The sequence below is a fragment of the Panthera onca genome, chromosome E3 (assembly GCF_046562875.1).
Source record: "Panthera onca isolate mPanOnc1 chromosome E3, mPanOnc1 haplotype 2, whole genome shotgun sequence".
NCBI lineage: Eukaryota > Metazoa > Chordata > Mammalia > Carnivora > Felidae > Panthera > Panthera onca.
The window spans coordinates 32,792,690-32,817,887 of NC_138354.1; the positions used below are offsets into that span (position 1 = coordinate 32,792,690).

The window sequence follows — 25,198 nt, forward strand, 5'->3', positions numbered from 1 at the left end:
CTCCTTCTCTTTCTGCCCCTCCCCCACTTGCACTCTGTCTTTCTGTCTTTCTGTCTCTCAAAGGTGAATAAAAGAATAGACCCCATTAAAACATAGCACGTTGGCATAGTTCTTGGAAAGTCTGTCCCTTGTTCTGAAATGATGGCCTTCCTACTTATCTGGGATTCCTTTCTTTTATGAAATGGTAGTTCATAAATGCTTTAAAAAAAAAAAGACTTCGTAAAATAAAAAGTTGACAATCCCAACCCCAGGGGTTTGTTGGGGTTTCATCGTTTTGGCACAGTACTGGGCAGTGCAGTCCCCAGGTCTAGGAACCACAGGAAACCACTGCTCTACCCTCCACGGGCCTGTTTCCAGGCCCCCACACAGGTGTGTCCAAGTCCGGGCGAGGAGGCAGGCCCAGAGTACAGAGAGCTGCTGGTGTGCAGACCCGCGTTTGGAGGGTTGGGACCCCCTCGCACAGACTGTGCGACCTAGGTTTCTAACTGCTGTGGGCACCTGTGAGCAACAGCCATCTGTGTGGTGACACGGCACAAGGAGAAATGCCACCAGGTATGCAACGGTCCCAGGAGACGCCTCGGCCAATGTTCTACCGACACGGTAACTGCGAAGTTCGTGACAGTTGTGGAGAACCTCTCCCGAGGACAGTGTCTGCCAACGCCCGACCCTCGCCCTGGGCATCACGGCCGGGCCGCCGCTCAGCACCTCTTCTGTGACCACCCAACTAGGCTTCGTCTCCTCCTCCAGGGCTGGTCCCCTGCTTACGGAGTCGCTGTCCCCCCAGCCCCACCCCTTGCTGCCCACACTGTCGCCAAGCTCAGAGCCCAGAGTCCAGCTGGATCTCCAGCATCGCCACGAAATGCCGTCCGTGCTCCCATCCCCCTTTTCGCACTGCTGGTTGATCCCCGAACCCCGCCGGGCCTTCCAAACGGCTGGCCGGCGAGCGCACCAGGCACTGCTCCAAGCCCTTCACACCTATTAACTCCTTCACTCCTCCCACCGACTCCCATTTCACAGATGAGGAGACTGAGGCACTAAGACACGAAATTTGCTTGTAGAAGGCCATACGCTAGCTCGTTACAAGGGCAAAGCTGGGATTTCACGCCAGACACAGCCTGGTCCCCAAGCCCATGTTCAGAACCACCTCCCACGTGGCCTCTCCAGCCCCTTGGGGCTCTGTTGGGACCAAGTGACCTGGAAGTACACTTTAAGGACCGATGGCCCTGTGGAAACGCTCAGATGGGTTCCCGCTGCCTTGGGCCTGAGTTCTGGTTCATCTCAGCCCCTCACTCCCCTGCTGGCCACACCAGCTGCCGGACACACCACGCTCTCTCCCCTTCCGGCGTCACCTCTGCCATCCCCTCTAACTGGCGGGCCTCGGTTTTGCCTTTTCCCACAATCTTCTGGTCCCTCCTTGCACGGTGCCTGACCAGACAGGCCTCTCTAACCAGCCTAGGAGGTCTCTTCTCCTACTTATTCTCGAGCACAGAGCCCGTCCAACCGCCTCCACAGACCATCTCCGACAACCTGTGATTGTGTACTTACTTCCTTACCTTTGGCGGCCCTCCCCACCCCCACTCCAAACTGGAAGCACCACCAGAGCAGAGAGCAAGCTGACCTCAGCTCACCATCACATCCCAGCTCCCGTCGCTGTGCCTGGCATACAGCAGGCGCCCAACACATCGTGGAATGAATGGATGGATCTGCGGACTGGGTCTAGAAAATCAGGGGACAAGATTAGGTGTGGGACGCACATGCTACGGCCACACTATGTAAACGTCAAGTGGCCACGTGGAAAAGGCTGGGAAGGAATCCAGGAGTTTCACAAGGATGGCTGGTATCTACTTAGGATATATGGACAAGGGGGGGAATTTCTCCCCACTGTGATAGGCCATATTTTCTAGAAACAGGCAAGACTCCTTTTGGAAGGCCCTGGTGCCAATTCTGGCAGGAAGCTGGCTTCTGGTCACAGCCTGCTGTCCTCAGGGCACTCCAGGGGCCTGTCGGTCAGGAGGCCCATCAGGGAGCACGCAGGAGTGCCCTGCCCGGTGAGGCTCCCTTCACTTGGATGCAGGCAGCCAGCGCGGCCTTTCTTACCTCCAAAATGGGGACATCATACAAGTGATGAACTGGTTCAAACATGTCAGGATACGCTCCTCCAAATCGCTGCCAAAGCCGAAGATGCCCACCCCGCGGACCCCCGCAGTGTGAGCCCTACATCACTTCTCCAGCAGCTGCACCAGGGACGACAGCCAGCTCTCCCCTCACCGAGCACCTACGATGGGCCCAGCACGGCACCGGGAGCTTCACCAACGTGATCTCATCTGATTTTCAACAGCTCCCCGGCAAGTCTTCAGAACCATTTTAGAGGCAAGGCCGCTGAGCCTCAGGAACCCTAAGGCCCTGAGCGATGCCACCAGCCCGATGGCTTGTCGGAGTGGGCACGGTGCCGCCAGCCCTCCCTCCTGCCCGGGCTCCATCTGGAGCTGCAGCGGGGCCGGGCAACCTCACCATCTGCAAGGGTGGCAACCAATTCAGTTAACAAGAGCAGCCCCCAGTCCTTGTCTGCTAGAGACAAGTATGTATAGATGCGACGTCTTCCATTTGCTTTAATACGCGGGGTGCGGGTATATAAAAAGAGAACTGGTAGGGGCAGTGAGAGTAATAACCTTTGAAGCTGGAGGCGGGGTAGGTGGTGACTCACGGGGCCATTCTCTCTAAAAGTCTGATCTGTTTTATCTAGTCAAGCAGCCTTCCCTTCCCATCCCCCTTCTCTGCCTCCTGCCCGCCTGCCCTCCCTTCCTTCACGCTGCCAGTCTGTGACCTCTGCCCCAAGCCACTCTCCTCTCCGGCAAAAACAAAAACAAAACAGGCTCGAGCACGGGCAGCTGGCTTCTTTCCGGAGGGGCAGGGGTGAAGGCCTCCACGAGGCTCCTATTCAGGAGCCAGCCTGTCAGAGCTCACCTGCCACACCCGACCCAGAGGCTCACAGCTGGTCTGGAGATATGTGATGCGGCTGTGGTTTCTTATCAACGTGTGACAAGGTCAGTAAATACAGGTTAAGTCACCTCCTCCTGCGATCTGTTGGTCGGCTGGAGCTAGCATTCCTTTGTGCCTGTCCGCCGTATCACATCACCTTCCAGAAAAGTTGACCAGCCCCCAGCATTTCTCCCCGAAGTCAGCCTCCTCAAATTACTACGCTCACAAGGAGGATGCCCAGTTTCCAATCGCTTGGCAAATATGAATGCCTTCGTCTAGGTTATGATGTTGCCTACATTTTATGTACATAGCAGGCATTTTGTGACGTGCAGAGCGTGCTGACTTTTCCCCAATGGAAGGGGAGATCCAGCATTTAGGAACAATCGCCAGGAAGAATAAAAAGAAGAAAGAAAAGTCAAACAATAACACATGCATATCTTATTCTAGTACCATGTGCTCATAAAACCCACAATTCCTAGTACTTTCTGGATGGCGCCCTTTAGCGAAGACATAACTTGTGATGGGGCTGGGTAAAGACAGACAGCCATTACTTTCTTAATGGCCAGCTACCCAAAAAGGTTCAGTTAAGTGATCTCAACTAGCAATCTAGTCAATTAAAATTGATAAGTGAAAGACTTTTAACCTTTCTTTCAGCGGGCCATTCCTAGGTGGAGGGGGAAGGAAGCAACGTGAATTCCCAGCATAAGATTTAATTCCATTTCATGGATGCGAACGTTCTTGCTGCCCATGAAAGCAAGCTGTCTCCCTCCTTCCCTGAATCCAATCAGAGAAAGACTGGTTTATCTTCTCTCCAGTCAGCTTAATCAATTTAAACCCTTAAAGAAATCCCTGTGGCCATCTCTCAAGGAGGAAGGGGCCAAAGGAGATGAGCAGAGAGCGGCCCGTACAGGACACAGCTCCCTTGTTCTTCCAAGAGAGAGAAGACAAAAAGAGAACAAGAAGAAGGCAAGAAGAAGAAGTTAAGACAAACAGGTAAAACCCATCATAATCACTTACGGAGAATCCTCTATTCACGCAGGAAGCTCTGCACTTTCTATGCATCACCTTATTTAATTAGCAGGTAATACAGAGGACTGCAGCTTCCTGAGCACAGTTATACCCTGGACACAATGCTCAGTCGTGTAATATTTCATACGATTTTGCTCAGTTCTCAACACAGGCCCATAATATAAGGAAGTTCATCGCCATTTTACAGGTGAGGAAATAGAAGCGGGGCGGGGGGTGTTTTCCATCGTTGGTTCAAGGGAACACACGGCAGGGCAGGGGTATCCGGCTCAAGTGCCAACCCTCAGGGGTCTACATCAGGATCGTGGGTCACGCAACGGAACGCTTCTGTCAAAACTCATTCAACTGTACGCTAAACCTTGGTGAATTTTATCAGACGTAAACTGATCTCAATAAAGCGGTCTTAAAACAACAGGACCCTGTCTTTACCATATGCTACAAAGGGTGGCCCTCTGCAGGTCCTGCCTGCTCAACTTCCATGTCTTTGAGTTTTCTTTGAGGGCAACCTCCCTCCTCACTCTCAGGTGGAGTCTGAGTCTTTTCTTTCAAAAGAAATGGGCCCCACCTCCCAGCTCCAGGACCAGCCACGAGACCCCGGCCTCGCCCATTAGTGAACCACATTCCTCTGACCACAGATTGGTTCAGGGATGGTCAATGGACCCAAGCCAGACCAATGAGAGCCCTGCTGTGGACCTCCATCAAGTCACAGGAAGGAGCAGCCCTGCCTGTTTCTGGAAGGGCTGCTTAGCCGGTTCAGTAGATTTTGGAACGGCAGACGGCCTCCTTGTCACCATCTGATAAGAGCCCTCCTGAGGATGAAGGCAGAACAAAGGGAAGCCCAGCGGAGACAAAGGGCAGCGGCTTCCTGATGATGCCGCTTAAGTCCCTAGATGCAGCTATGCCTGAAGGCAGTGTACTCCTGGACTTCCCAGTGACGTCAGCCAACTCCCCTTTCTGTTCCTGAAGCCAGCCTAAGTTGTGTGTTCCGTCTCTTCTAACCGAAGAATCCTACTATATCACAATGCCACCTTGCCCATCCCTGTGCACGTGCCCTATAGCAAATGGGAGGAAAGAGAGAGCCCTACACGTACGAGAAGGGTTATCGGAACGCAACCAGGCTAATGCCCGTTGTCGCTTTTAATCAAGTCACCCACAGTCACTTTTGAAAGTCCCCCCTCCCCCTTTTTAGCAGCAGAATCTTTAATCATTGGCATCATACAGAAAACCAATCAAACTGGCAGTGCCATGGTCATATGGAGGGCAGGGATCCTGGAGCCGGAGACCCCAATCACCCCGCCCAGACCCCTCGGCGGACGACCTGCACAGCCCCACCTGGGCTGAGGACAGCAGAACCCGCGGACGAGCTTCCGAGCACCCAGAAGGCAGGGCCCTTTCTTGGAGTTTTGTGGGACACGCACGCTCTGTTGGTGCTTGGTGACGGATCAACCGCTGTCCCAAATGCTGGTGGCACACTGACCCTCCCAGCTACGCCTGAGCCGGCAGAGTGGAGCAGACACTGCCCCCTGCCCCGCCCCCTCACCCCTGCCGTGACTCACTCAGATCTAGGACGTCATCGGTTTTGATCAGGTCCTCCTCCCGTGTCAGTGGCAACTGGGTCTCGGGCTCCCCTCGCAGCTGCAGTGACAGGGAACGGAGCATGAAGAACACCCGGATGGCCTGCACAAACAGTTGGGGAGCAGCAAAGAATGAACCTGTAGTTAGTTAGGTGACGTGCTCCATGTGGAGAAACCACACAGTGGCTCTTGATTTCAACAAATAAAACGAAGTCCACCTCTCCCAGTCCCAGTGCTCTGGTGTTTGCAAAGCAAGACAAAAAAAAAAAGAAGAAGAAGAAGAAGAAGAAGAAGAAAAATAAAGAGAATCAACAGGTGCAGCCTGTTCCCACTTATCCACAAGTGAGGGCACCTCACCTCAACCGAGCACTTGTCATTTGCCAGCACCTCTCCCCTAGTGTCACGTGACCTTCTGACCCCCCCCCCCCACCCCCACCCCCACCCCACACCCCTGCGTCCTCAGCAGGTGGCCCGCTTTGTGGACAAGACACTGAGACCCAAGGAGGTGAAGTTCCCTGCCCCAGGGCATGCATCTAGGGAGGGCTGGAACCTGGCCTCTTCCCACTAAACCGGCACAGAATCTGGAAAAGCAAATCCCAAGTGACAGCGTTCCCGCGTCCCACCTACTGAATGTGGGGGCAGAGAGAACAGAGGGTGAACCCTGCGGGGTTCAGGGCGGCCCGACTCGATTAAAAGCTCACCCCTGCCCCTCTTGGGCGAGCCCGTGCACAACAAAGCTTCAGCCCCTTGGCCTTGCACAGGGGCTACGCTGTGGACGGGACGGCAGACCTGGGGCCTGGCAGGTGTGCAGGGACATCGGTGCCCCAAGGGCCCCTCACACTGACCCAGCCAGCTCTCCGGGAACAGAGGCAGCTCCGCGAGCATGGGGATCCCTGGCCCGCGGAAGAGGCGTCCGGGAGGGATCCAGCATGGCCGTCGACGCTTCCCAGAGACCGGGAAGAAAGCAGAATCCCAGGCCCCGGAACCGGAGATGTTTGTGCAGAAAGCAGCCTTCACCGCGGGCCCGGCTTGTGCTGGTAGCACGCAAGCTACCCTCAGGTCCCCGACTGGAGCTGAGTGGCCCATCGGTGAGACCAGGAAGCGGAGGGGCAGCCCCTCGCACAGGCCATCTCCCACCTCTTCCCCTGAAGCGTAGCTGACGGGCCTACCTGAGGCCTGAGGGAAACCGCTCTGCAGTCAGACACACGAGGTCTGCGCTGGACTTGCTGGGCAAGGCCCCCGACCCCCGTGAGCTCCAACGTCCACATCCGTGAAATGGGGGTGGTGGCCCCTGCCTCACAGGGCTGCTAGGAGGCTCTGAGATAAGGCAGGGGGCGGGGGGCGGGGGCGTGGCTAGCATGTGCTAGTAAAGGGGCAGCCATCCTTCACTGCGGCCACTCGATGGCTGGGCACGGGGGAGGGCACGGGGACAAACCACCGTCACCACTGTCGCCACTGGCGAGCCACACGGCGACGAGCGCCAGCCCACTTTTGGTCTTCTTGTTTACAGTTCTGAGGCTACAGCCTTGGCCCACTGACTGGGGAGGCGGCCCTTCGTAAGACAAGGTGCCTCCCAAAACAAGGCGGGGGCGGGGCGGGGGCGGGGAGGCAAATTCCTGCCTCTGCCTCCAAAGAGCGGGGCTTGCGCTGGCTTCCGATGACCCAGGCCACAAGGATACCCACCCGCACGTGGAAAGCCTCATCTGGCCGTGGCCTGCAACTGGCAAGAGACCTGAGCCACTCTCTTGATCTCCTAACGTAGAAAACCGGAAGAACAATCCTACGTCCTGGATGCATTCTGAGGTCACGCCAAAGTACTAGAGGAAGATAAGCTTTTATATCGCAGTGAGAGTGGCAGCTGCATCAGTATCGGTCTGATTGTTCTTATCAGCTTTTTAAAGCACAGTCTTCGTAAGACGTCTGCAACAATCTGAAGAGAAAGAAGTGTGGCTTCGTTTTCTTAAAATCGAAACGGCAATTATGAAGCAATCACCGCGTGCCAGGCACCGTGGGCACCTCACTGCAGTGTCAAAGCCGTGACACGGGAAGAGACGGAACGGGGAGAGGCAGACTGAACCAAGTTCACAGGGCTGATGATGCCTGAGCTGGGCTTGGAACCGGGAATGTCTGATGCTTGTGGCACTTAACCAAGCACACGAAGAAATTCACACGCCTGTGCCGGCCTGAGCGCAGAAAGCCCAAGATGTGGGTGGTCATTTGAACTACACGGCCATCTGAACTCTCAAATAATGAGTCACGGGCCTCGGATGGGACCAAAAAAGGCCCATCGGTCAGGTCCAAGCTGAGTGAATGGTTCATTTCTGTGTCAAAAACCCATTCCTCCCGGGGTTCTGAGGGCAAAGAAATCAAGCAGGACCCTCCTCGCTGGGGGTTGAGAACAGAAATGTGTGTCGCTTTCTATAGACCATCAGTCTGAGAACCAAAACCTTCCAATATAAAAGTTCAGAACTTGGCTCCTAGGAGAGACCTTTCTGGTAACACATCTGCTTTTGCTCTGCAAGCAACAAATGGCAGGTATTTCCAGAAATACCAAATGATAATAATAATGATAACAATAATAATAGAATAAAAATGTGAAAAATACAGAACATAAAATAAACGCCCCGAAAATACTTTTCCTGGTTCTTGCCCCAGTTAAGAGAAGGAAGAGGGTGTGCAAAGCCCATGCCCACGAGGGAGGACGGACCCCACAGGGCCAGGTGCTCCATTCGGACTAAAGATGGGGGTCCCGTGGGGGTCCTACAGGGTCCACCAGGCACGTTGACTAGCCACACAAGTCCAAGAATCCACAAAAGAGAGGTAAAACACCAGGATCAAGGCCCTCAAATTCATCCCACAGCCCCCTAAACAATAACACCCCCTCTACTCACCAGAGTCCTGCCAGGTACTAGCGAGGCAAGACCGCGACATCTCACTGAAGCCTTTTAACAACTCTGCGTGGTTCCCATTTTACAGACGGGAACGCAAAGCCCGGGGATGTGAGGCAGCCTGCCCACAGTGACTCGGCTAATAACCAGACTCCAAACTCTGTATTCTTCCAACCATATGCCTTTGCCTTCAAAAGATTTAAGGCTTGGGACCCAGGCTTTTATTGAGCGCTTCTCTGGACTTTGCCAAATAAACATGCAATTTGTCAAGTTTTACTAAAAAGGAAAAAGGACTCATTACTCTTTCTGAAGCTTCCACAGAATGCCAGGAAGGCGGACGGACTCTGGAAGAACACATTCGTTTTGGACAGGAGTGACAGCTGAGCATGCTCAAGTACCAAGAAGAGACGCGTCCTGCGTGCTCCAGTGCCCCCAAGAGCCGAGTTCTACGAGGGGGTCGTGGGGAACGAGTTCGCCAAGTGGGGCAGGACGGCTACGGGCTCAGACGGACCTAGGTGAGTCACACGAATCCCCCGAGCCCAGGTGCGAGTTCTGGGAATGGGGGGTACCCACCGGCCCCGATCTCAGGGGCCACCGCAGAGGCGCAGCCCCCGAGCCCTGGGGCCGCCCCGTATACGGCGCTCAGGTCTAGCCCTCTTGCCACTGCCCCTGCCACACCTGCAAGCCGCGGAGTTTACGGGGCAGTCGACCAGGTTAGAAGCCCACCAGGCTGTGGAAGTGGCCGCCAAGCGTCAGTCCTTCTTAATGGGACGCCGAAGCAGTGTAAAGCGGGCACAGCCCGTTGGGAAATCGCCTTGCCAGGATGTACAGTGTCACGCAAAAAACGTTCATACCCTTTGAAGCGGAAACTCCACTTCTGGGAACTTATCCTAAAGAAATAAGCCAGGAGAAAGAAAACACTGTATTCGTGAAGCTGCTCATGACAGTTTAGCTGAAAATAACGTGATCCCGGAAGCAACCAGGATATCGAACCAGCAGAAAGATGCCTAAGTCATGGCAGAAGTCACCAGATAAACTTTCAGGCCCCGGTAAGAGATTCGACTTGCGACGACCGCGTCACAACAAGGAGAGCTTCCTGATTCTGCTGCAGGATGGAGAAAGGGCAGGGAGGGGCCTGGAAGCGAGGCCACAAGGCACCCTTCCTGCCTCCATGAGAAGACACGCTTGCAAACAAAGGCAGGGAGGAGACGCGAAAAGTGTCTTGGGTGATGAAATCACGGGAAATTCTTTCCCCTCCACTTTTAGAACCTCACAAGATGTTCTTTCATGCGTAATACACGTCCAGAGAGGAAAGCAAAATATCCTATTTCCTCACGGTCAACAGCGATAAACACAAAACCTGTGTGTGGTTTTATGTGGGGATTGGGAACAGAATTCAGGGACAAATAAAATTTCACACAAATACATTTGTTTCCTAATGGCTTCCCAGATTACCACGGAAAGGTAGCTACTGGATTAAAACCAGATTTTGATGTTCACCAAAATTCCTCTAACTCTTCTCTAGCCTTAAGCTTCAGGAGACCACGAAAAACTCTCTTTCCTTCCCTCCTCAGATGCTAGACTGCTTCACCGCACAGTAAGTACTTCCTGAGCACCTTCTGTCTGCCAGGCACCTTGCAGCCCGTCTTTCCAACTACCTTGGGCAGGAGCTGAGACACAGAACACACGAGCAACCTGAGGCTCAATGAGGTTGAACAACTTGCCCAATGTCACACAGCTGGAGCTGGCACTGAACTTGGTTGGTCTCACCAGCCTGTGTTCTTTCTAAACTGCTTCTCTCACTGCCTCTTGGAGGGGCCCAGCCCAAGTCCCCATTTCTGCTTACACGTTCTCATCAGACCCCAGTAGTTCCCAGGACCTTCGTTTCTACGTGAACTTCCCTTACCAGCTGGCATGGCTCAGTGGCTCTCTTGCTATTTTGGTCTCGTTTTATAATCTCCATTCACTGTCTATTCTGGCGTTTTGCGCAGTACCTAGAAAATGCTCAACACATCTGTCGAATGGAAGAATGCGCAAGAGGCACAACGTGACTTTCAGAGCTGGGTGCCTCCCCATGGCCTGCGAGGCCCGGTCACCCTCCTGTCTTATCCCGTTCCCTTCACTCAGCCTGCCGGTCACCCTGCTTCTTGAACATGCCGTGCTCATTCACATCTTGAACTCTGTACTCAAATGTCCCCTCAGCCCGGTTCACTTCTGTGCCCTCGGGCACAGCATCTGGCATACGGTGAGTGTCCAGGGGCTCTCTGAAGAATGTAGGGAGGACTGTTTTACAAGTTAGGAATGATGTATTATTAAGGGTTGTTTGAACTTCCTTCAACAAGTCCTTAAGGAAACAGAAGGGATTTCTGAAAAGGGTCAGCCTCCTAAAAGTTAAAAAAGTTTCCTTGGTGGAAAAAAAAGAAGAAGAAGAAAACCTTTGAGTCCAAAAGGATGAAATGGAATGTTCTTTGGATACAAGCAAAGAACTTGAAAGAAACCACATAAGCCCTCAATTGCTTGCTAAACCATACACTTCCTTTAGCTCAAATTCAAAGCACACTGCTGCGTTCTGATGTCTGAAATGGGCTAAGGATTCTGGAGCTTCTGGAGGATTCTAGACAGCTCCTTGAAATAGGAACCGGACTGAGGTGAGTGGCCAAAACTCCCCTTCAGAAATCTGAAGTCACAAAGGAAAGCTTCTCTAAGGTAGATGGCTTTGCTCTGAGATGGCCGGCCCTCTTTTCTACCATTCGGCCACCTTCTCGCGGGCTCTAAACCCAGGGGCCCTGAGGCTTCAGAGTTGCTTTTATAAACTTGTCACACAAAGACTAAACAAGAGACCCCAGGGAAGCGCAGACATTGCCAACGCTGTCTGCACTCGGTTAGTTGGGCTACGCATCCCATCTGCGGCAAGGGAGGCAGGCCGCTTACAACCAAGTGAGGTGTAAGGGGCAAAGAGAAGAAGGAGGCCCGGACCACCAGCAACTACTACTGGCCTGGGGCGCCTGGGTGGCTCAGTCGGTTAAGCATCTGACTCTTGATTTCGACTCAGGTCACGATCTCACAGTTCATGATTTTGAGCCCCGCCTTGGTCTCTGCACTGACAGTGCAGAGCCTGCTTGGGATTCTCTCTTTCTCCCTCTCTCTGTCCCTTCCCTGCTCATGCACTCTCTCAAAATAAATAAACTTAAAAAAAACAAAGAAAAGAAAAATATCTATTAAAAAAAAAAAGGACTACTACTGGCCTTTCGTGTTCTGCCTTTCACTGACTCCCCACAATACCTCTGGCAAGGGCAGGGACGTGCTCCTCTCAGATGGGTAAAGGAACCCCAAAGCCCAAGCAACCCTCCCTCTGCCATCTGCCCCACCCCTGAATTTCTCCCATTCTCTCCTGTGGACCATGACCGTCTGCCCTGGGCTGGCAGGGCCTGATGTCAGCAATCAGCTACCAAGGCCAAGGTCCTGGCTGGGCTCTAAGGCCCCTGAGATCAGCTCCCTCCAGCCTCATCACTTCCCATTGGGCCTCCCTCGCTCTGCGCTCCAGCCATGTCCCTTCCCTAGAGGTGTTGGAATGAGCCACATCTCCCTGGTGCTCTGCACCCCCTGGCTGCCCGGCCTATCCCTCTGGTGCCCGTGCCACCTTGCTCCCAGGCGGGATTAAGAGCCTGACCCCATATCCCTTAAACTGATGATGCTGCCTTTCCTACCCTGGCCTCTAGACTCTGACTCCTAGATGACTGAGGCGGTGTATTCCACGTCCCTGGTGCCCAGAACCACGTAGGACTGATAAATATGACGAAGGTGGCAGTAGGGAGTGGCAGGTCAGAGTGGCTAAGAGGGTAGCTCTGGAGGCCACGCTGCCCGAGCCGAGTCCTGGCTCCTGCTACTTATCAGCTGGGGGACCTTGAGCAAATCACTGGACCTCTTCATGCCTCAGTTTCTTCCTCTGTGAGATGGGTTAAATTTAGCACAGTCTCCTAGGACAATTGTAAAATTACATCAGGAGGTTCATACTGAGAACTGATATGAAGACTCACTTTCTGTCAGACATGAGCTCCTACAAGCATTAAGAAAACTGGGGGACCACGAACCAGAAAGAAGGCAGTACCAACACAGAGCAGGAGCTCTCAACATTCACAGCCTTCTGGACCTCGCTCTGGCTCAGACAGGGTGGGTCCTGTGGTGAGGTCTGCGGGTCTGGTCAGACGGCAGGGAACGCGGATGGACTTAAAACACACAGGTCCGAACTCCTCTGCGTCCCCCGCCACCCCGTGCCTCCGAGGCGAAATCACCGCCTGGGCAGAGGAAGCCCACGGAATCTTCCTGTTTGAGGCCGATCCAGCAGGTGACTCCTGGTTGTCAAAATCCAAGAACGAACACCTCTGTGGCTCTGGTTAGCCTGGGATTAACTCAGAAGAAGAGGGCAAGGGATTCATCTCATTTATCCGTTCATGTCTCCAGGGAATGCTTTTCTAGGACGAGGTGACAGTGCTTTCTAAAGTAGTTTGGTTTTTTTTTTTAATGTTTTTATTTATTTTTGAGACAGAGAGAGACAGAGCGCAAGCAGGGGAGGGGCAGAGAGAGAGGGAGACACAGAATCCCAAGGGGCTCCAGGCTCTGAGCCGTCAGCACAGAGCCCGATGGGGGGCTCAAACTCACAGGCTGTGAGATCACGACCTGAGCTGAAGTCAGACGCTCAACGGACTGAGCCGCCCAGGCGCCCCAAGGTGACGCTGCTTTCTAAGAAAGAAGCTGATCTTACGAGAGAGATAGCATACCGTGAAGAGCCCTGCGAGACTGCTTCAGAAAAAAAGCGCTGATAAGGGGTGGTTCTGAGAACTAATGTGCCCGCCACACACGGAGGCAAGCAGGCAGGGCGAGAATCGCAGTCTCCTTAGCGGGTGCCTGCCTGGAGATCCCTCAGATACCTTAACACCACACCACCTCGGGCGGGGGTGCTGAGCCTCTCTGGGCCAGAGTTTCACACGGGCCTCACCTGCGCTGCCTGCCCTCTGTTCACCCCCCTGCCCCCGGTGCCCGCAGCGGCCCGGAGGCTTTCTCTCACAGCCTGGGGCTGGGGGTCGCGCCCTGCACCAGCGAAGGCAGCCTGCCCGGCACCGCGCCGTGGAATTTCAACCCTGCGTTAGCAAGGGGCAGGTCCCCTCGAGAAGTCTGTCCGGGCGGCAGGGCGCGAGGGGGGGCGCCCGTCCGCCCGCTGTCCGGACACGGGGTGGACGGCGGGCTCCCGATCCGGCCGGAAGACCCTCCCTCCCGGCCCCGGCGGCGGCCCCGGCAGACGGCAGCCCAGGAGAGGTGGGTCCCACCTGCGCTCACTCACCCGCCGCGTCTTCTCCACGTCGCCGCACGGCAGCCGCTTCACGAAGTCGATGCCGGTCAGCGGCGTGCCCGTCGGGGGCAGCAGGATAGAGGCGTCCATCATGAGGTACTCCACGTTCATGGGCTTCATCTGGAAGAGAGACATCACAGGAAACCTCACCGCAGGGAGGGAGGGGCCGGGGCAGGTTACACGGGCCCCTCATCTCACCCGCCGACAGCCAACGGGTACAGCGCGCCCACGTTAAGGCTGGCACGAGGCCTCGAGGCGGCCAGACGTGCGGGACGCGAGCCTTTCTTTCCCGAGACGCAGAGTTTTCCTTCCCCTGAACTGACAGCTCGGACACCCTTGACGAGTTGCCTCCGTGCTGTGGCAAGCTGTGCTTTCCCACCCTCTCGGGCCCCTCCACCCAGCGGGGAGCGGGTCCCTGACCGCAGCCTCCTCCCTCTCTCTGTACTCCCCAGAGTGACGACGACAGACCTGGCGAGGGCAGCCCCCCGTTGGTGGAGAGCAGACCACTGACTGCAGGCAGGCGGTGAGCTACAGATCCTATTTAGTCCCCCCGAAGACTCCGGAAGGGATGTTTCCCAGTCCGCCGACAAGACGGAGACTCAGCTGGCTCCAGACGCCCTACGACTCCTGCCACATGACCACCGACCTACTTCCTTCCTCAGCCGCTCAGCATCTTAGCTGGGATCAGAAAAACAAAGCTACGCAGTGAGCACCTACTAAGTTCCGGGCACCTGTGGGGCTCACCTACCACTGGACGGGAGTGCTGATGCTGTCCCGTGTTACAGAGGGGAACACCGAGCCCTGAGAAAGCGCGTATGCCCACAGCCGCTGGGCCAGACAGGAGCGGGACTGTCTGCCTAGCTCCACACCACTTCCAGGAAGTCTTCTCTGATGACTACGATGAATGGTAACAACATCTCCCCTCCTGGAACTTTGCTGCCTCAGTACTGACACTGAATGTGCATGCATCGTTGGACAGAGACACTTCATTTACCAGACACCCTAAAGGAATGACATTTCCTATATAGGTAAATGTCCTAGAGATTTAATTTTACTGCTTCAAGCATCACATGCTGTTTTAGGTGTCTTTTTTTTTTTTTTTTAATATGTGACTGATTTTTTTTTTTAATGTTTATTTATTTTAAGATAGAAAGCAAGCGGAGAGAGGCAAAAAGAAAGGGAGAGGCAGAATCCCAAGAAGGCTCTGTGCTGTCAGCACAGAGCCTGACATGGGGCTTGATCCCAGGAACTGTGACATCATCATCTGAGCCAAAATCAAGAGTTGGACGCTTAACCGACTAAGCCGCCCAGGCACCCCTTTATCTATCTATCTATCTATCTATCTATCTATCTATCTACCTATCTATTTTAAAGAAGGTGGGCTTCAATCCTATCACTTTTTTTCCCTCCTGAAACACACAGCTAACTATACACGCATGTGTGGTGAGGGCCCAGCTGTCTGTGCTAAGCAGCCAAGGAGACAGCACACCCTGCCTGCCTCTTCCTCTGGGCCGCTGTAAGCAGTTTCCTCCAAAGGCCTGGGGTCCCTCCTCCCAAGTCCCTTTATCCCAGGGCAGGGTGACAGAACCCCATCTCCTGCCCCGGGGCCGCCCTTGGCATCGCCTTCCGGCAGTGCCTTCCGGCCTGCCCTCCACCCCCTGGCAGCCCCCTCCGCGCTGCCCCACCTGTCTCCACCACCTTCCGCAGAACAGCAGACGGCTGCCCTCATTACACCTTCTGCATTAGACAGGAGGTGATTCAGAAATGAATGAGGGTCAAAAATGAAGGCCTGGATTTAGCACAAGGGTCTCCGTGAGCACATCAGCAGCACCCAAGGGCCTATCTCTGCTTCATTTAGCTCAGCGACTGGTTCCTGAAGTCTGACCTAAGGACTAGACTTTCAGGTATGGGGTGTGCCCCCTTTCAGGTTCTCTGGGGTGCCAGACACCGTGCAGGACACACAATGAACATGCGACAAGACAGACAAACGAGGCCGGGGGAGGCCCCTATGGTGGGAGGGAGGGGAACCAAGCACTCGTGCACACCGTCTATGGGAGGCACCCCTTCGGTATTACACATCCAGGCCGGGTGCGTGCTGTGGGCCCCATTTTACAGACGGGAAAAATGAAGGCTTAGGATGGAAGCAACCCGTTGAAGGTCACATCGTCAGGAGGTAACAAGAGCAGAAACTGAGCAGGGGTTTAGGACCCCGAGCTTTTCCACATCATCAGGTGACGTACGAGCCTCCCGTTTCAAACAGGAAACCGACCTGTGGAGAACCGCAACGCAGAAGGAGACATCCCGGGGGTGAGACATCCCTAAATCCACTCCACTCCCATTACTGGTCCAAACAAAGAGTAGGACACAGAGACACTCTTCCGGGGGGTCAGGGGAATGATGGGGGGCAGTGGCCACCACCAGGTGTGAGATGCACCTGGGTGACCTACACATCACCAGAGGAGGCCCGGGCACTACTCGGGCACATCTGGAGACGAAGAATGCCAACTTACAACGTTCCCTGTCCGCAGAGGGCCCGGAAGTGCCGAGGGCAGGGGTGTGGTGAGGGCCCAGCAGTCCACCCCCCGGTGAGATGGGCTTGGGAGCCAGGAGCCACTTTGAGCAAGCTGCTTCTGTGTTTGTGACACTGAGGTTCATTGCAACTTCCCGAATCGCTTCACTCTTTGATGAGCAGTGTCCACGAAAAGGACATTTGTCACCTAATTACTGACTGCCAACGAAGGGGCAGGTGTTAGGGATGCAGAGAAATAAACACGACAGAGAGAGCTGTGTGACCCAATCTCTTCCCATGACCGTGCCTGCCGGACGGAGGCAGACGGGGAGGACTCTAAGCCGGTGCCGTGGATTCGAGGACAAGCAACACGCCGGAACATTCCAGGGGCCCAGCAGAGAAGGGCAGGACACTGCAGGGGAACTGCTCTGCCTTGGAATCCTGGCTCTCACCTCCCTGGCTGGGCAGCCTGGGGCCTCACTCAGCCTCTCGCCTCCTGATCGGTGACGGGAGAGAATGACAGCAGCCACTCCCATCAGGGTGACGCGGGCAGCAAGGGCAGAACTACGTACAACATGCTTTACATTCCTGACGTGGCGTGAGACCTCAGTCAGGGACCATTTTGCACCCAAGTGAATCTTTCCGACCCATCTACGGCACGACCCTAACAGGGGGAGTGAGTGTCATCTGAGATTTCAAAAGTGGCAGCGAGCCAGAGGCACCGTTTCCAACTCAGTTCCCCGCCAATCTGTGTCCTTCGGTCAGAAAGGCCCAAGTGAGAATTCTCTCGGTCCCGCAGGACGAGCCGCACAGGCCACGCCAGTGCTTTCTGGCCCCTCACTTACTGTCATGCTCCTGTACTCGTCTTCAAACATATCCAAAAAAATTTCTTCTCCCTAAAAAGGAAGGAAGGGAGGGAGATTATGCATATTTTTTCCATAAACACCAAAGTATTATAAACTCCACTTCACGGCTTGGGGGGCCATCTGGTTCTCATTAGCGAGTTCTAGAAAATCACCAGGAAGTAAAATACACACGTGAGCACAAACACACACGCTCTCTCAAACGAAAGCCCGGATATCATGTTGCGCCTCTCAACGACTCTCTCCCCCCCCTTTTTTTTTAAGCACGTATAGTTAGATCCCTTCTGTCAAGGCAGCTAATTAAAACAGCAACAAAACACCACCACATAAAATTAAAATATAAATGTGGTTAAAATGGCGAGTGTTCAACATCATGTATTTGTCAAGAACGGTGGGAGAGATGGGGAAGCCCGGCTCAGCTGCCGTGTTCAAACCAGGAGGCGCCACACCTCGGAAAGGAAGCGTGTAATTAAGTATACTTAACGCTAAAATTATACAGCCTGGTCCGTTCATTTTTGAGGCACACCTGTGAGGCTCTGTAGTTCCGCGGGGCTGTGATGGCTAAGAACTTGGGTCTGAGACATGTACACCAGGGGCCGAATCCCAGCTTCACCTCTCAGAGCCTCTCGCTGGCCCGCTGCAAGACCCGAGTGACAGCCCACATCTACGCGGGTCGCCGTGAGGGTGGCACGGGTCAACCTGAGCACAGAGCCCGCCGTCCGGCCAGAGCTGCTAAATGCGAGCACGGTCATCATGGGCACCACTGGACGGAGCACAGCTGGGGAGGGGAGGGGAGGGGAGATTCAGCTGAATGCATCTGGACTATCGGAACTGTCCTGTCTCTCTCCTAAGTCCTGAATCACACATCCACAAACACAAATACATGGGCAGGGTGGGAATGGAAGAGATCCTTTATACATTTTTCCAGTATAAGTTCCACGTAAGAACCACAGAAATCACGACCCTGGAAATATCCAACACCTTCTGAGATATTATACTTAGGACCTTACAGGATTGTATTATATGTAAGACCTTATAAGTAAAACTTACAGGATAAAAGAACAATCTGGGTGGGGAGAAGGGAGCTGCAATTCAAATATAGCTCTCCTTTCACTAATGGTGAAGAAAACCCTCTGGGCAAATGTCTACCTATGTATCTCTGTCTTTCGGTTTTTGCAATGCAAGACTTTCTGTGGGGGGTGGGGGGCAGGGGACAAACTAAGAGCAGTTATCCTGGAAAGAGACCCAAAGATGACTAATGCAGCCGTGAGGCCTCCGCTTTCTCCTGGGCTTTGCCGAGGACGTGTATCCTCGCTGAGGCCAAGCCTCTTGCGATGGTCTAAGGGGAGCCTGGGATTTCCTCCCCTGTGCGTGGGGGCCCGCGGGGGTCCACCCTTGGCTGGGTGTGCCCACCATGCTGCAGCTGCACGGGGTCGTCTGAGCCTGACGAGGTGGATCCTAGATTACAAGGCCTGCTTTTCTCTCAATGAACATGGACAATAATGGGCAGTGGCTTAAAAAGCTTCTGGCAAAGAAAAGAGTTCTGGTGCCTATGTGCCTATAATTCATGGCAGTTTAAAGAGAATACAAAAAATCAAAGAGGTTGAACAACAAGAAAATGGCAGCGCTAACACCTTTCTCCTCATCAGCCAAACGACAAGGGGAAACTGTGGCTAACTGGACCTGGAAAGACCTGACGCAGAGGTCGAAAACCAGGAAGGGACTAGGTCCATGTCAATATGGATTAATCCACCTACTGCTGACAAATTACATGCTTCCCTAAGGAATACATCATGCCCTAGATAAGAATGACACAAAACCATCACAAGGAGATATTTCAAAACTAAACATCTGGAATCCGAAGAGGAATCTACAAATTTCTCTGTTACTCAAAGTCATGGTGGTCCTTTACAAAATCTCACTACCCCTAATGATAAACCTCTAGAAGCCTGTACGAGGTTTCCTGGCACACAGGTCTATAAATAATGTACGTGCAGGGGTGCCTGGGTGGCTCAGTCGGTTAAGCGTCCGACTTCGGCTCAGGTCATGATCTTGTGGTTTGTGAGTACAAGCCCCGTGTCGGGCTCTGTGCTGACAGCTCGGAGCCTGGAGCCCGTTGGGATTCTGTGTGTCCCTCTCTCTCTGCCCCTTCCCCACTCATGCTTGCTCTCTCTCTCTCAAAAATAAAATATTAAAAAAATAATAACGTACATGCATATAATTCATAAATTCACATACAATTCAAAGTTACTTTACGTGAAAAACATAATTCATGCACCTATTAATTTACATATGTGACTTAGTCATGTGCAGGTGTAAGTAATTCACAACTTATATGTAAATTCAGCAATACACAAATTCACACGTGACTGGTAAACCGTCCGCAGTAGCACTGAATCCTCAACAGGTGCCCTGGTAAGAGAAGCAGGGGGAGACCAGGGACTGGGGACTGGGACAGCATCCGGGCACTGGGACGCTGCACACGGGTCACTAGGGAAGCACAGGCACACGGAGCAGCCACGGACTTGTGACCTTCACGTGCGTATGCCCACACACTACAGTCCCAGTTACGTGACCCACACCACACTGCCGTCCCCTGTGCTCTGGCAACGTACCTTATAAAAATGCCGTACCAAGTGAACGCTTTCTTCTCTGGCACCCTGTGAAAACAGAGGGAGGTGGGGAGGGAGGGCAGGGAGTCGCGTGAGTTACTAATTCCAAAATTTGAGAGCATGTAAAACAGGGGAGAGGCCGGGCTAATCTCCTTAAATCTATCTAGTGGTTCGTAATGTGAGAGGGAGGGAGGGTGAGCTCAAAATAAAAACAGGGCAAAAGAGAGGTGATTCAAGGCGGTGACAGGGGAAGGTGGTAACACCGAGTTAGGTGGGGGCAGCGGGTTATAAAATATGGCCACGGTGACTCCGTTTTTATACATGTGTGTGTATCTGGAGAGACACCCAGCAAAGCGTCAACTCGGGTTGCTACTTTTTCCCCCCTGTACTTTCCAAATTTTCTCAAATAAACATGAAAAATAAGGGGAAAGGCAATAAAAACTATTTAAAAACAACAGATGCAGGTATTGGCACAATAAACCGTAAGTAAATAAGAAGCGTGCGTGTGTTTGAATATGTATAAAATCTCTGTAATGCCAAAAGGAGAATAATACAATTCCGGTGACAAATATAAGGCCGGTAACTGTAACAGAAACCACACAAATTCAGTAACTAGGCAGGTTCATCGGGCCAGTCTCGGAGGAAGGGCAGTTCTTCTAGAGAGGCATCGGGGCCATTACGCCCTGCTTCTCACTGGTGCCGCGGACGCTGGGGCTCCGATCCGGATCCAGCAGCTTCCTGCCCACCGCCTCCATCCCTTCCGGGGGAACACGGGCCGCGGGGGCGGGCCCTCACCTCCAGGCAGGCCAGGTGCACGTCCTTCATGATGCAGCCCGCGCTGGCCACGACTTGCTGCTTTAGGAGCAGGCAGCTCAGCTCCAGCGTCGCCAACCGGATCTTCCCATCTGCACAGGAAACCTGGGTCAGCCTCGCACACCCTGGCGGGAAGCCCTCAAATACAGCTTCTCGCCTTTATCGCTTTGAGGTTAACAGGTGACGGGCCCTGGACACCCAGTGGGGACACGGAGGGAAACCCACGGGCCAACCCCTCCCCAGTCAATGACAACAGAATGTACCCACACCGCCCATGCCAGGTACTCCCCTGCACCCCCTTTATCAGGGGAGAGGAGGCAGGAAAAAGATTGTTACTATTTATTACTGGAGGCTGAAAAAGTGGCCGTCTGTGGTTGCTCTGCTTGGCTGGGTTCCTTCCTCTTTTCAGGAACAAGCACCCCCACTTTCGTTTGGAGAATCACCAACTCCACTCCTGGGCATGCAATTTGGGTGCAGCTGGTCCCTCCCCTCTGTCCCAGGGACAGGCACATCGGCCAGGCTGGTCAGATGCCCTATCTCTCTGGTCACGGTGACTGAGGGAGGGACGGGTGAGGGAGCCAGTCAGCCAATAAGGCTCAATTCCACACCGTGCTGGAACCACCGGGCAAGAGAACCTCTCCTCGCGCTGGGCCGAGAGCAGCACGGGCACAGTGGTGGGGCCTGAGTGGCACCAGACCGGGATCCACACTGGCCACCCCGCACCCTTGCCGGAGTTTCGAATCTTCTGTTCGGGGTTCTACAAACTGCCCACCCCCTCCCCCACAGCCCACCCTTTCCCCCAGACCGCCCAGAGTATGTCTGGCAGGCCCAGAGCCCGAGGAGAGAAGGGCACACACACAGCGGTAGAGTCCAGAAACAGTCTTAACGACTTGAGCTTCGGTACCCGGCTGCGCCTGAAGCCAGCACTGAAGTCACACAAGACCTCAAGTCACACAAGCCAGTAGTTTTGTTTCTGTCTGGATTGCCTCGGCCAGTCTGAGTATGGGTTTCTGTCCATGACCGATCCACCTGCTATGCTACTGTGAACCGGGCACCGTGCTGGGCACTGTACGGACCCCTCCCTCGAGAAGTCTCTACAAAAACCCACCGCTATGGGCACTCTAAAGACTGGGGTTTAGACAAGCGAAGTGACTTGTCCAAAGCTTCACCCCGGGCGGTAGTGGACTCCAGGGGCTCTGAATGCCAAAAGCCCCGTGGAGCACAGCTCCTAGAAGCATCTGTGACTGCCTGATGGGAGGGCACCCTGCTCCTAGGCAGACTCCTCCCTGCGTCTTTAAGCTCGTTTCTGGGGAGACAGCTCGATGTGGAAGAAGGGCCAAGAGTGGAGGAAGTCTCAAGGCTGCAGCCCTGAGGCCCTGGGAACCCTGAGGACCGGGACAGGCTACCGGGAAAAACTCGAGGCAGACGCACGAGTGCTCACCTCCCTGCCCATCCTTTTCCTGCTTCACGTGTCAGGAGGGGAACCGGAGAAGAGGGAAGCATTTACTGGGAGAGGCTGCTTGGTCTCAGCTCCGAGGCTCTCTCTCAGGGCCCCACGGGCCCAGCGTGAACACAGCCCCGCAGGCTGTGCCCACCCACCACCCGCCTCCCACCTCCAGCTCTCCGGGGCTCAGTCTCGCTGCTGCCTGCCCCTCCGCGGAACCCCCCTGGCTCAGCCACGACACCCCTGCGGCCGCCTCCAGGCGACTGGGATGTGATCTTCCACCAAGACCCTTCTTCCTTTGCAAGCTCCTGGCAGGCGCAGACTTCCTGCCACTGGCCCCGTTAAGGGGCTGCCGTCCCTCCCCACCCCGGAGGCTCCTCTCCAACACCCAGACCACGCTCTGCCATCCTCAACCACTGAGCCACACCTGCTGACAGAGCCCCTGCCAACTGCCCCCTGAGCCACTGTCCCCGGGGACGACCTCCGTTCCCCATACTGGACCTTTCGGTAGAAACTGACCCCACCAAGTGCCCTTGGTCCTGAGCCACACCTGTCTCTCTCGCTGCCCCTCTTCTTCCATGTGGGACCCGGCTCAGGCTCCCGTGCTGGCTGTCCCTCTTCATCACCTTGAGATACCTGTAGTGGCCCAGGGCTTGGTCCCCGATATGCCTCTCTTCTCTCCCGTGGCTTTAAACACCACCCCTATGTCTGTGAGTGCCACAGTGTTAGTTCTAGCCCCGAGCGCCCCTGAGCTCGAGATTCTATCTCCTCGTGGAGTCGCAGCAGTCTGGGATGCCCAGCCGTGGCTTCCTGGAAGGCATGAGCCACACCTGTCCTGTACTTCCTGGACCCTCGTCATCTGCACACAGCGGCTGGCATGCAGGAGGCACTCGATCAACATTTCTCCGTGGAGCCATCCCCCCAAGCCTCTGTACACCCTCCCCGAAGTCACGCCGGGCTCTGGCCGCTTCGTGGAGCCCACGCCCCTTGACTTCTGGAGTCCTCACCTGTTATCACGACTCCCACCCTTGCCCTTCTCCTGAGCCTGACGTGGGCTCGTCGCCTGACTGCTCCTACTGTACCGCTCAGTGGTTCCCTCTTAACCAGGCCACGTCTCCATTGGGCCCGTTTCTGTGCCCTCTCACACACCCTGATGGCCCATCCCCCTGCCTCTGCAGAGAATCCGCCTGGCAATCAGGGTCCCTCAAGCTCAGCACTGCTGATGTTTTGGGTCAGATAATCCTACGTCATTGGAGGCTGTCCTGTGCACTTGTCCTGTGCAGCATCCCTGACCCCTGGGGGCCAACAGTAACACCTCTTCACATTGTGACAACCAAAAATGTCCCCAGACATTGTCAAACGTCCCCTGCGGGCAAAGGTGTCTCCACTTAGGAATCACTGTGCTTGGTCACCCCTCCTGTTATTTCTAGCCCTTGCCTTGGCTGAGGATCCTCGGCCAAAACCTCAGAACTGGGCTGACAGGTGCCACATGCTGGGCAGGTCTTGTACCATCAAGGGCCCCTGATCCGAACCTTCCAAACTTCCCTCGTGCACACTCTCAGGCTGGTTCGTGCTCAAACGTGGCCTTGGCCTCCCCGAGAGGAGGGTGACACACACACTGGCAAAACTGGCACAAGAAGGGTTGGGTGTGGAAGGAGAAGACAGACAGGGGAGGAAGGGGGAAGAGATCCTGAGGAGAAGACGCGGATGGACAGAGCGGTATGGGTGGCCCAGGGAGGAGCTGAAATCTGCCTGCGCTCTCAGAAAGGCCAGGCCGAGGACCCAGGGCTCCTGGTGCGTGGTCCGGCGGCCCGGTCCCTCTCACTCTACTGCCCCTGTGAGCAGCCACACCCCAGGCACCTGGCTGGGCTGCGTTGTTCATGATCCTGATGAGTCTTTCGGCCAGGAGATGGTTGTAGGTGGTCTTGTCGGCCGCACTGGGCACCGGGAGCTGGATTTGCTCTAGTTTTTCAGGATCCATGCCTGGAACACACAAAGGGGCAAGCTGTCAGGGGGCCGCCTCATGAGAACCCCGCTCATCCTGAAAGGCGCCCCAGGAGGCGCTGCCCAACCTCGGCGACCCGGGGTCCATCTCCGTGACTTCTGCCACGACCGGTGCTGCCTGAACTAGAGCTCACTGCACAGTTCTCTGAAATGGAACTTGAATCAGTACATATCAAAACGTATCATTTTCTATCCCCACGTGTAAGCTGGAAATCAACATGCTGCCACGCTGACAGGCAGTGTTAAAAAAAAAAAAGACAACGCTTTTACATTTTAGTCAAGGATCGTTGACTTGCGTCAACTCATCGCGGCCCAGGCCTGCTCTCTCTGTTAAAGACAGGGCTCGGCGGATCCTTAGGAGGTGCGGAAGGCACGCCAGCCCCGAAAAGTGACACGCTCCCGGACATAATCGGGGGACACGGGAAAGGAGTGACTTCTGCACGACGTGCCACTCGGCCACCTCATGCTAGGCCTGTGTGCCACCAGAGGCCACCCATAATCGGACACATTCCACGGTGGGGGAAACGCACACGGAGACGAAGCGACCGGACGGAAAGGAAACCGCAGGCACGCCCGGCAGGTGCGCCTCAAGCTCCTGGCAGAGAACTCGATGAGCGGGGCCGGCCACTCGACGAGCACACAGGCGGTGGGTGGGGGGCACCGCACCAGGCGAGGGGCGGTGTCGGCGAAGAGAGACCGGGCTAAGCGCTCGCGACAGAGAGGCGCAAATACAAAGAGGTCGACGGCGCGGATCTACCTTCAAGTGGCCAAGGAATCCTTTTCCTGCCAGTAAACACTGACGGCGTTTCAAACACAACAGACAAGACATGGGAGAGGTGGCTGTGAAGAGGAAACGCGAGGGCACAGAGTCCAGCTGGGCACTGAGTGTCATTTTCCTTGAAGTGGAACCTGGGGGGCCGGGCGAGGGGAAGACCTGTGAGGGCGACTCCAGCAGGCCAGGTGCGGAGAGGGGCCCCGAATCCTTACCCCCCTTCGAAGGTGGCTCTGGAAAAATACACTTACAGAGACAAATGGTTCGCCTGATCCAAGGCTGGAGAGCTGAATGGATTGTTTGCGCTTGAAGCACGTCTTTTCCTGTTATTCTACCAAAGGGGGAAGGTGACACTTCTCGGAACTCT

At 54.8% G+C, this 25,198-nt stretch overlaps 1 protein-coding gene across 17 annotated transcripts in view; it reads right to left on the minus strand.

Moving 5' to 3' along the window:
* Nucleotides 1–25,198, minus strand: part of CLEC16A (C-type lectin domain containing 16A) — a 202,679-nt gene that overhangs the window by 97,173 nt on the left and 80,308 nt on the right. For all 17 annotated transcript variants that reach the window (XR_009614839.3, XR_009614840.3, XR_009614841.3 and 14 more), the window contains exons 13-18: nt 23,916–24,038; nt 20,594–20,703; nt 19,802–19,846; nt 17,169–17,219; nt 13,806–13,934; nt 5,562–5,682 (exon numbers count right to left, since the gene is read on the minus strand). Coding sequence is in view for 14 of the 17 variants with exons in the window: in XM_060648495.3 (XP_060504478.1) it covers nt 5,562–5,682; nt 13,806–13,934; nt 17,169–17,219; nt 19,802–19,846; nt 20,594–20,703; nt 23,916–24,038 (579 nt within the window). In the remaining 3 variants the exon portion in view is untranslated. The remainder of the gene's footprint in view (nt 1–5,561; nt 5,683–13,805; nt 13,935–17,168; nt 17,220–19,801; nt 19,847–20,593; nt 20,704–23,915; nt 24,039–25,198) is intronic.